Raw genomic sequence first — 11060 nt, 5'->3', positions numbered from 1 at the left:
TGGTTTGGACATGTCCAGAGGAGGGACAGTGGTTTGGACATGTCCAGAGGAGGGACAGTGGTTTGGACATGTCCAGAGGAGGGACAGTGGTTTGGACATGTTCAGAGGAGGGACAGTGGTTTGGACATGTTCAGAGGAGGGACAGTGGTTTGGACATGTCCAGAGGAGGGACAGTGGTGTGGACATGTCCAGAGGAGGGACAGTGGATATATTGGTAGAAGGATGTTAGAAATGCAGCTGAAGGAAAAAAGACAAAGAGGAGACATATGGAGGTAGTTGGACAGAGGACACAGAGGACAGATGGAGGAGGATGACTCGCTGTGGAGACCTCTGAGGAGGGAACAGCATAAAGAAGTTAACAGAAAGTCATACATTTCTCAAAGTCTGTCTCGAGCTAAGACATTTATTAATTGAATTAATAATTTTGATTATTCGTTTCTGTTTTAAAATCTTGCCTCAAATAAAAAACGGACTGAAGATGAAGATGAAGATGAAGACAAGCGTCTCTAACAATCAGTCTCTGGACCAGTCCTCTCGGTCCCGGGGACTCGAACCCCCACCTATCAGAGGCTCTGACCGCCTCAGACTCTCAGGGTCCGCGCGCATTGGCCGCTCCGCGCGTCAGTCGCGCGTCAGTGGGCGGGGCTTTGCGGAGGGCACGAAGGGAGGTGGGGCGGCTGTCAATTGTCTCTTGTCCTGCTCAAAAGTCCTCATGTTGTTGGTGTGAGTGGAGGCAGGCGGCTTTGTTCGGCTGACCCGGACCCGCTCCGTGTTCCGAACCCTCGAGACAGACCGTGGACGTCCCTGTCCCCCCACAGGCGGCTCGGACGCTGCGCGCGCGTCTCGTTGTTTTTACCCGAGCAGCAGAGTCTGGAGACGGAGAGGACTTGTTGCGCGTCTCCGGAGAGCGCGCACGGTTTCGGGTCTCATCCAGGCTGCGCGAGATGGTCCGGTTCGGGCGGCTTTAGAGGAACTGGGTTCGGACTGTGCAGGGCTCAGCTCAACCGGAACCGAGCAGGCTCGGAGCGATGAGCGCGCGCAGCAGGAAACTCCTGGGAGCTCCGCTGAAGACGTCCCTCCTGGCATAAAGGAAACTTTATTCAACCTGTTTGGTTCCGAACTGAGCTCTCCTCCTGCTCCTGCTCCTCCTGCAGCCCCTCGATATGTCTGAGCGTGATGGTCGCGGGGACGGGGGGCTGTGCAGCGACGGAGCGGAGGACTCCATTCCTCCGAGGGCGCCTCGCGGCCGGCGCAGCGGCGTCATCCTCCCCGGCGGCGGCGCGCAGGACCCGGACTCCATCCTGCTGGAGAGCGTGAAGGCAGCACCGCGCAGGAGCAGCATCATCAAGGTACCTGGTGTTTAAACTGACACCCCCCCCCCCCCCACCCCCACCCACACACACACACACACCCTCTTTCATTCTCATATCGGTGAAAATCAGCCAAAAAGCTTGTTTGAAGCTCAGTGACAGATTGACTTCACCCACTGCCCCCCAGGGTCAGTCTTCAGGAAATATGATGTCTGAGGCTGAAAAGATCAAGGCTGTGGTCCCCCCCCCCCCCCAATCCCTGACGCGTTTTAACGCGCATCCATCCACCCAGCAGCACCAACCACCACCACCACCTTAGAGGTTCTCAAACTTTTCATTCCGCGCCGGTTTGGAGGAGAACCTTTCACCCCATAAACAAAGATTACATAATAACAATAATAAAATTCATCATTGACATCAAACATTTAGTTAAATAGTTCCTTTAGATTTGTGAGGAAAAATGTGCATTTTATGACATTTTTCTTTCTAGATTCTATTTTGAATTTATTTTCAAAATGAAGAACAAACAGGAACTTCTCTAAAGAGCTGCTTCTTCAACAGTGGTGGCTCGTGAGCAAAAATATTAATCGGGCAGACATCAATTTTCTCAATGACTAAGTTTCAAATTACGTTACATTATTTGTGGAAAAAATAATATATGCTGTTTAATGCTTAATTCATTCTTGCTTTCTCTCCTCCCTGCCCGGCGGGCTGAGGTTGAGTCTTGTGAAAAACAGTCCAGTCTAATAAATCGGAGACTTGAGGCCTCCCGGCCCCTGCCACAGGTGCACAGCTTTGGATGTCTATTCATTTTGAAGTAATAAGTCAGAAATAACGTACCAGATTAACAATTAAATAAGAGGAAAGTTAATTGAAGTAACTCTAAAAATAAATAAAGAAATAAAAATAAGATTTTTTTTAAATAATTTATTATTACAGATTCTGTTAGTTGTTACAAGCAGGGATCAAACCCACACACTTTTGATTTAACCACAGACTATAAAAGCCACAGTCTGTTGCCTCCACAGAACTGGTTAAATAAGATCCTATCATGGTGGCAAACGCCCCCTTTCTTCGTCTCTTCTCTGTCCTCCTCAGTTTTGTTTGTGTCCCCTCTGTCTGCTTCAAACAGATTGATACAGAATATCTACACTGTTGGACTCAGCAGGTTTCACTACAGCTCGGAGCTCAGTAAGGTTTAGGGTTAGTAGCGGTCATATCAATGCCCTAAAACCAGCTGAATGACAGGGCTTCTCAGCGAGAAGGTCACTGGTTTGAATCCCGGCTGGGGGTCTTTCTGGGTGGAGTTTGCATGTTCTCTCTGTGCTGCGTGGGTTTCCTCCCACAGACCAAAAACATGCATGTTAGATTGATTGGTAACTCTAAATTGTCCCTAGGTGTGAGAGAGTGAATGATTGTTTGTCTCGTTTGTCTCTGTGTCCCTGTGATGGACTGGAGACCTGTCCAGGGTGTCCCCTGCTTCTTGCACAGTGACTGTTTGATTTGGGCACCAGTGACCCCCATGACCCAAAAAGGAAGAAGAGAATTAAGATAAAGGACAGATGGATGGACGGTTGGTTGGATGGATGGATGGATGGATGGACGGTTGGTTGGATGGATGGGTGATTTAGTGAATGGTACTGCTCCATAAGAGTAAACACATTTAAAACTGGGAATAAATCCCTGAAAACCATTTAAAATCTTCAAAATAGTTGAAAAGTACAGAGAACCAAACAAAGCACGGTAAGCTCAGTAAATGGGTAATTTACTTTGTTTATTAGGAGGAACGACTTTGTGTGGTGAAACAATATTTTAGGCCCGTTTGGACTGGCGGGCACCGTAAAGAACAACAGTACAGTTCAGTTTGTTCCAAAATCCAAAGCTTGAGCAGGAATCAGTCAGAAATGTTGAGTTCTTTCAGTCGACGTTTTATTTTTCCACTGGTGCAGCGTTTTCCCACTTGGACCATTTTCACTCTGACACTTTGTCCCTGATATGAAGTGACACCTCCTCCACACAGCAAAGCCTCCTCATGTCTACCCAGGTCATGCGTTGGCTGACCAAAAAGGAACGGACCCACTCTCCACAGTCCAGCATGTCCTTGTCTCATTTGAAACATCACAACAAAAGCGACACCCCTGTGTCCACGCCCCTCATCGGGGTTGCACCCCACAGTTTCAGAACCTCTGACCTAACTTCACCTTCCACAAACTTAATGTTTAAACTTAGTATTATTAAAGTCACCTGAAGGAGAAGTTGTTACAAAAGTACAGTTCTCCGTACAAGCCCTCTGCCCTTTTGGCATGCCGCTGGCGTTCTGGTTCCGGGCTCACCTGTGCTCAGGTTGCAGGTCACTGGGCCGTACAGAGGAGCAGATCAGGTTTGGGGTTTCATTACCGATCATGCCTAACATGTCCTCTCATTAGAAGTCCCTCCACCTCAGGTGATCAGGTGATGTTTCTCGTGTGTTGAGGAAATGCTGGAATGTAAACAAGCGGTCTGCATCGAGGCGCTTTAGTAGAATCTGTGGAAGTGGGAGCTAAAATGTGGACAAACCGCCGTACTAACGCTTTTCTGGTGAGTGCTCTGGTTTGGAGGGTTTTGTGAAACTAAACAGGAACAGATGGACTTTACAACTTTGAGTTTAAGTAATAATTCAGAAATAATGTGCCATATTAACAGTTCAATAAGAGAAAAGTTAATTTCTTAATGGGCGGCTGTGGCTGAGTGGTTAGAGCAGTCATCCTTTAATGGGAGAGTTGGAGGTTCAATTCCACCAGCAGTCTTATGTCGAAGTGTCCCTGGGCAAGACACTGAATCAGTCATGGTCTCTGATGTGTGTCCCATCGGTGTCTGAATGTGATAAAGCTCTGATTATTCTTTGTACAGATCTAGTATAGAGCTGCATGAATGGGTAAATGAGGACAGATTGTTGTAAAGAGCTTTGAGTTTGTTGATAAGAGAGAAAGATGATATATAAGTACAGTCCAGTTACTGTTTAATTGCAGTAACTCTAAAAAATAAAAGTGAGAAAATTTTGAAAGAATTTATCATTACAGATTCAATTAGTTGTTACAAGCAGGGGTCAAACCCACAAACTTTTGATTGCTAAACCAATGATGTAACCACTGACCTATCACAGCTGCACAGTCTGTTGCCTCCACAGAACTGGTTAAATAAGATCTTACCATGGTAGCAAACACCCCCTTTCTTTGTCTCTTCTCTGTCCTCCTCAGTTTTCTGTTCGAGTCCCCTCTGTCTGCTTCAGAAGGATTTGTACAGCATATCTCCACTGTTGGACTCGGCAGGTTTCACTGCAGCTCTGAGCTCAGTAAGTTTTAGGGTTAGTAGTGGTCCTATCAATGCGCTAAAACCAGCTGGATGACAGTCTGACACCTGTTCTGATCCATTTGACAAACATGGTTCAGTGAATGGAGGCATGGCGGTGCGGTTGGTAGAGTTTTTGCCTTTCAGTGAGAAGGTCATCGGATCGAATTCTGGCCGGGGGTCTTTCTGCGTGGAGTTTGCATGTTCTGTCCGTGCTTGCGCGTGTGTTCTCCGGGTACTCCGGTTTCCTCTCACAAACCATCCATCTGATCCTGTCAGCTCAGCCCTCAGATTTCCCATTTCAGGAGAAGGTGGCCTCTCTGCGTTCGATCATGGATGAGGGTTAGCTCCATCCGGAGGAGCTGCCCGACACAGAGACCTTTAACTGCTGGGCAGGAAGTAGATGAAAAGTTGGACAGAAGAGGAGGAATGTTCCACATCTACTCCTCAAAAACATTGGAAACACGGAGGATTAAAGGCATTCCTTCTGCTGCCGTTTAGGCTCGAGATCTTCTGAGATGATTAGAGAGCACTCAGTGAATCGGTTCGTCCTGATTTTACTACCAGTTTAGCTCAATGTCTGTAAAACTGACTGACTTAAAGGTGTCAAGAACATGATGACATTTATTTAAACCACTTTAATCTACTTATGATACGTAATCTAAAAGATTGTGCTGTAAAAATATGGTGCACGTGTCGCATTGAGTCTGAAATCTGGGCTGGACTGTTTATGAAGCTCCCCCACAAATGTGAAAAAGTAATGAAAGAATAACAACGTCCATGCTCAATAATCCAGGTATACAATCCAACATTTTTCAGTCAGGTCATCTGGACAGTTTCTTTTTTGTGCTGAAACGTTTCGCCTTCGATAATGAAGGAATAGTTTTGATTTATTTATTTAAAGTTCTTTGAATTGCCCTGATGCAGTTGGTTCGCCGAGTTGACCCCTGAAGAAAGGAGCAGCCTAAAGACAGAAAACACAACTTTAGATGTTCTACAGATACATTTGTTTTGCCGTCGATATCAGCGACAAAAAGTCTTGATTGGGACTTGAGTCAGTGCACCAGCTTGTGTTTGAAGGTTTTCAAAAAGTATTTTCAAAGTTGTCAAAAAACTACAGACCAGGACTGTAGCGCTGTAAGTCCTTCTTAAGGAGGACTGCACAATAACTGCAGTGGTACAGGTTCTGATCTAAAGTCTGACGTGGTGGTAGCTGAGAGTCCTTCACAACACCCGCTCCGATCACGACACCTCGTCTTGTTGCACAGCGTTGTTTTCAGTGCTGCAGCCGCTACATCTCAGTCATTTCTGAGCATCACATGGTCTTGATCCAAAACTGGCACATTTATTTTTTGTTAAAGTCAATTAAAGATACAAAGTTTGTTTTCTCAGTCATCCAGGTATATAACAACAAAAAAGGTTGAATCATGTCATCTGGACTTCGTTTTTTTTGTTAAAAAGAAACGTTTCGCCCCTCATCCAAGAGGCTTCGTCAGTCTGAGGCCTAGCCATCTGGTATTACCCAGAAGCCACCCTGACTCTTGTGTTTCAAGCCTGCCTCAGATACCCCCTGAAGTCTGGCCAATTAAAGATATTTGATAAAACGACAACAAAAAGGGACAAATGAACCAAAGAGTCCAAAGAAGCTCAGAGGTGCAGAAACTCGTGCGTCTCTGACCAGATGGCGGTGGTGTGAGGCGGTGAGAGTCAATGGGTCGCTCGATAATTAACATCGGCGGCCATGTGACTGGTTTGTTCTTGATGCCTAACAGATGTGTTTTAAAGCAGGATTTTAACAGCGTGTTTTTATCTGATTAACCTATTTTTACAGTTGCTGTTCGGAGCCTTTAAGCACGAACGATTGAATTGATTCCCAGACTGCGTCATCTGACGCGTTGGTGAAGCGGTCCATGTAGATGCGACACAGCAGCGCTCGAACTTCCGACTCCACACGGCAGTAGTTTAAGGTGTTCAAAACTTTGAGGCCCAGATGCGTTTTCCACCAGGAAGCAGAATTTCCAGCTTTGCTGCTTTGTTGAGATGAAAACTGGAGTTTTCAGCATCACAGACGAGGATCTGTTTGAGCTCGGCTTGATCTCCATGGCAACGGAGGCTTAGCTCCTCACCTCAAGCAGATTATGAGTTGAAAGTTCTGGTTAGCCATCGGTAAGAAGTGATTCTGTTTCTGATGATACCCCAGAGACCGGACCAACAGTAACGTGGTCGTAGCTGGATCATGGAACCTCAGAACTTTATGTACTGGATTGTTCACTCCCTAACGGGGACCATGAGCTGGGTTTAAACCAGGGCTGTCCAAAGTGTAAATGACTCTTTGTGTGTAAAATGTAAAGTACAAGTTACTTTCTGCTGCTCGTGACACATTTTAATAAAGATAATTCTGGCCTAAAGGTTTAAGCAGTTCATGCAGATGTAGCCCTCAGATGCTGTTTGGGCTATTCACTCATTTTAACAAACCAACTTCATCCTAGGTCCAGACGAACGTACGTGTTTTCTTCATTTTGGATGTAACTGTTTTTAGGCTCAAGACTGAAGTTTCTGGTTAAGACCTTGATTCCCCTCCAACCTATCAAAACATCTCATGACTCCCTGGATGAACGTCTGCAAGTGATTTACTTTTGGACATTAGCCACCACAGCGACAGAAGGAAACACAAAAATAAATACAGCTCAGTCAGTTTCACAGATATCGAGATAACATTTGGTGTGGCAGTAGCTGAGGGTCATTCACAACAGATATGTTTGTGCATTGCATGAGAACATGCACATATGGACACAGTTACAGAGGACATGAAGGTAGTTGGAGTGAGGACAGAGGACACGGAGGACGGAGTGAGATGAAGGAGGAGGACTCGCTGTGGAGACCCTGAAGAGAGAAAAGAAGAAGAAGAAAATTTAGATTTTTAACAAAACTTTATTTACACATTAAGTTAACAACAGGGTTAAAAACGGTGATGAGGACAAGCTTAAAATAAAACCTTGACACGAGGAGCTTGTTGTCTTGTAGTTGTCCCTGATCAGAACTGGTGCATAAAACCTTCTTAAATCCACAGTTTTCACAAAATTCTCCGAGTGCCAACGGTGACAGACGTATTCTTTTAAGGAATCTTGAAATTGCACGATCACTGTCAGTTTATCTTCAACGTTGTTTGGCTTTTCGTTGTGATCTGTCGTAAAGTTTGTTTCATTGTGTGTGACGACAGAGGCCAGATAGCAGTGGACAATTTATTCAACACCTTTTTGAAACCTTCAGTTACATTTGGAGTGTTTTCTACTCGGGCTGGCGGCCATGATGCGTAAACCAGTTTTTATTTCACTGCAGCTGTTCTTTTGTTTTCATGACTCGCAGATCGAGATTCATGTCTATTAGGCCTTGGAAATGCTCCAGTGGCATGCAACATCTGACCCTTGATGCCAGAAATAACTTCCTCCTCGTTTAGTTTGATAAAAAGAAAATAATTGTGTTTGCTGAGCTTTGGAGGAAAACCTCCAGTGAGTGGAGATGGTGAAGGAGAATGGTGTAAAAAAACTTTCTTCCATTCTCTTTAAACTTGGCCTGTTACGTTTTATATCTGTTAACTCTGATTGTCTTTGTAATGAAGCGATGCTTTGAGTCTATCCATGCCCTCATCCTTGGTTGATCTCTTCAGAGGGAGCTGAGGCCTCATGTGCAGATTTTCAACTTAAACTTACATTTAAATAAAATAAAGGAGTACGCACAAACGACTCTAGAAGAACAATAAATGATGCTGTGAAGACAGGATGACGGGGTGCACAGCCTTAACGTGGATCAGGGGATTCATATTGTGAAAATAAATAAATGTACTTACCAAGAAGCCCCTCGTTCCACATCGGTCAGCCCGTCGTCTCTTACCGACCAGCTGCTCATTAGAATGGATCATGTGCAGGACCAGGCCTCCTCGCTGCAGCGTTCTTTACTTGTGTTTGTGCGTCTTGACATTCCAAACCACCGGCAGCTCGGCTGCCTGTCTTTGTGTCCATGTATGTCTCCAAACAATACAACGTAGCTGGTCTCACCGGTGTCTTGTAAACCTTCTCACTTTGGTCTCCAATCACTTCTGAAACCTCTCTCCATCTGCTTCATCCTGCCTGGACTCTCTTCTCACACTCATAGGAAGAAAATCGCAGCAGCAGTTAGTGTGACGTGCTCCGTCAGGCGCTTTGAATGGGAAAAATGGCGTTTTTGTTTGAAAATTACGTCACCATGGCAACTCGAAACACCAATAAAAGTAACGGCACGCATCACGGCACCAAGCCGGTCGTTTTCATGTAACATTTGTGGGGGGACACGTTACGTTTCGGGCCGCATTAAGGTTGACTGAGATGGTGGATGAGACAGGTGCTGCCTCTGACTAGGCAGTCCCCAAAACAACTGATAAATCTGGGGTTATGATGTTAAAGGTGTTTTCTGCACGACGTCAGGCACACTTTAACCCACTCCTGCTGTTGGAGACATGGGGATGTATTAATTGCTCATCCTGTCTCTGCTGTGATCGATGAATATCAATACTTGTGAATTTTTGTGTGGAAAAGGGCGTATGCCTCATTTTTGTGTGCATGCACTCTTTATGCACGAGGCCCCTGGTTCCCGTCTCCAGCAACCGTTGGATGAGAGGATGGGGGACATGTTGGACAGGTCAGCAGTCCGTCGCTGGACCACATGGAGATGAACGGTCATGCAGACACGCTCAGTGGGGTTCTATGGTGCCGTGGACAAGTCCCTTCTTCTGTTCCCAGTGACTAGGAAGAAGACCAGTGATGAGTTATTTGTAAAACATATCCAATCTGACTATAAAATTATACCTATCTGCATCTGGATCTTAGATCATTTGTAATTTTTTATATATTTGCTTAATAAAGTGACTGCAGATATCTTTAATTTGGGATTATGACTGGGAGATATGTCTTTATTGATATTTAAAATAGTGAAGAGGAAAAGCAGTGGGGCCATTACGCTCAACACCCTGGAGTTACCTCCGTTAAAGGACCCGTTATGGTTTGCTCAAACTAAACTGTGTGTGCTCATCAGCTCATTGCACAAATATAACTCCATACTGAAATACAAAGTATTACCATACTCCATATGCGTCAAACTCAAGGCCCGGGGGCCAAATGTGGCCCTCGATGTCATCTTATCTGGCCCCCAAGATGATATGTGAAACATCAGATACTTCTATCTCTTGAATATTTTCAGTAATCTTTGATTATGATGTCGAAAGCACAGCAGAGAACATCAAATGAGACCAATCAAACTCTTGTTGAGGAACCTGCAACCAAGAGAAGATGCTGAGTATCTAACTTGAGTTCATGTAGATTCTGAAACTGGCCCTTAGTTTGAAAGAGGTTTTAATTTTGGCCCCTTTTGTAAGTGGGTTTGACACCCCTGCCATACTCCATCCTGTAAAACAAACAGATTTTGATGTTAAACGGGATGGAAAAATAACTTTAATAAAAAGCTCAATCTGAAACTATTGATAATCTTTGCTTTATTTTACCTTTTTATTCTTCTTTTTGTGATGAAAGTTGCAGCTCTTCCTCTCCTGACCACACGTCTCTGTCAGAGATGAACTTCCATCTTCCACAACCTTAGGGACTTTTCTACAACAACAAGGGAGTCTCCATTTCTCGTATCTACTGGATGTACAAAGCAACGACACAAAACTTGTTGGGGCACAGCAGACCTGGGAGCTGGGCCTCGTTGCCCATACCACAAACACTACCAGTCACACCCAGAGCTAATGTAGAGTTACCAGTTAACCCAGCAGGCACGTCTTTGGACTGAGGGAGGAACTCGAGTACCCGGAGAACAAGCAAAAGGCCCCAGCTGAGTTTCAAACCTGTGACTCATGACCTGATCAACAAAGCTAACCGTGCCACCATGCCGCCTCGTGCACAAACGGATCATTAAAGATTCACCGATACAGATTAAACATGTGTAACTGGCAGCTCGTCTGTTTTCATTCAGGCTCTTTGTCTCTCATTCATGTTCCTGTAATTCAAGCCTCGGTCAGCGGAGCTCCAAGTGCTGCCAGATGCTGTTTCATTACAGTTGAAGAGGGATTTACAGAGACGTTAATCTTAATCAAATTAAACATGTTAGGCTCAGGTTGATATCACTGTTTCCCCATAGCAAACCCTCTTCAATAAGCTCACAGCTTAACAGACCGCGAGGCAGATACGCACTCTGCGGTAGACATCAGGGATTAACGAGTGACGGTGAATGAAAGCACATTGCAGACATGCACACAGACCACTGGCATCAGAAGCATTTGTAATGTGGGGGGACACACTGGTGTGTGTGTGTGTGTGTGTGTGTGTGTGTGTGTGTGGGGGGGGGGGGTCCTTTCCCAGAAATGTTTGAATAAAGTAGATGCCATTTCCTGCA

The 11060-nt window shown here is 45.2% G+C and overlaps 1 protein-coding gene across 1 annotated transcript in view; it reads left to right on the top strand.

Moving 5' to 3' along the window:
- The first annotated feature begins 1130 nt into the window (after positions 1-1130).
- The window catches only part of plcl1 (phospholipase C like 1), a 94583-nt gene continuing 84653 nt past the window's right edge, over positions 1131-11060 (top strand). The window contains exon 1 of the mRNA XM_037687140.1: positions 1131-1349. Within this exon, the coding sequence (XP_037543068.1) occupies positions 1164-1349 (186 nt within the window). The 5' untranslated portion in view covers positions 1131-1163. The remainder of the gene's footprint in view (positions 1350-11060) is intronic.

This window comes from Nematolebias whitei, chromosome 13 (assembly GCF_014905685.2).
Source record: "Nematolebias whitei isolate Nwh7 chromosome 13, NemWhi1, whole genome shotgun sequence".
NCBI classification, from domain to species: Eukaryota; Metazoa; Chordata; class Actinopteri; order Cyprinodontiformes; family Rivulidae; genus Nematolebias; species Nematolebias whitei.
The sequence above is the reverse complement of the archived record's forward strand: the minus strand, read 5'-3'. Positions and strand labels throughout refer to the sequence as shown.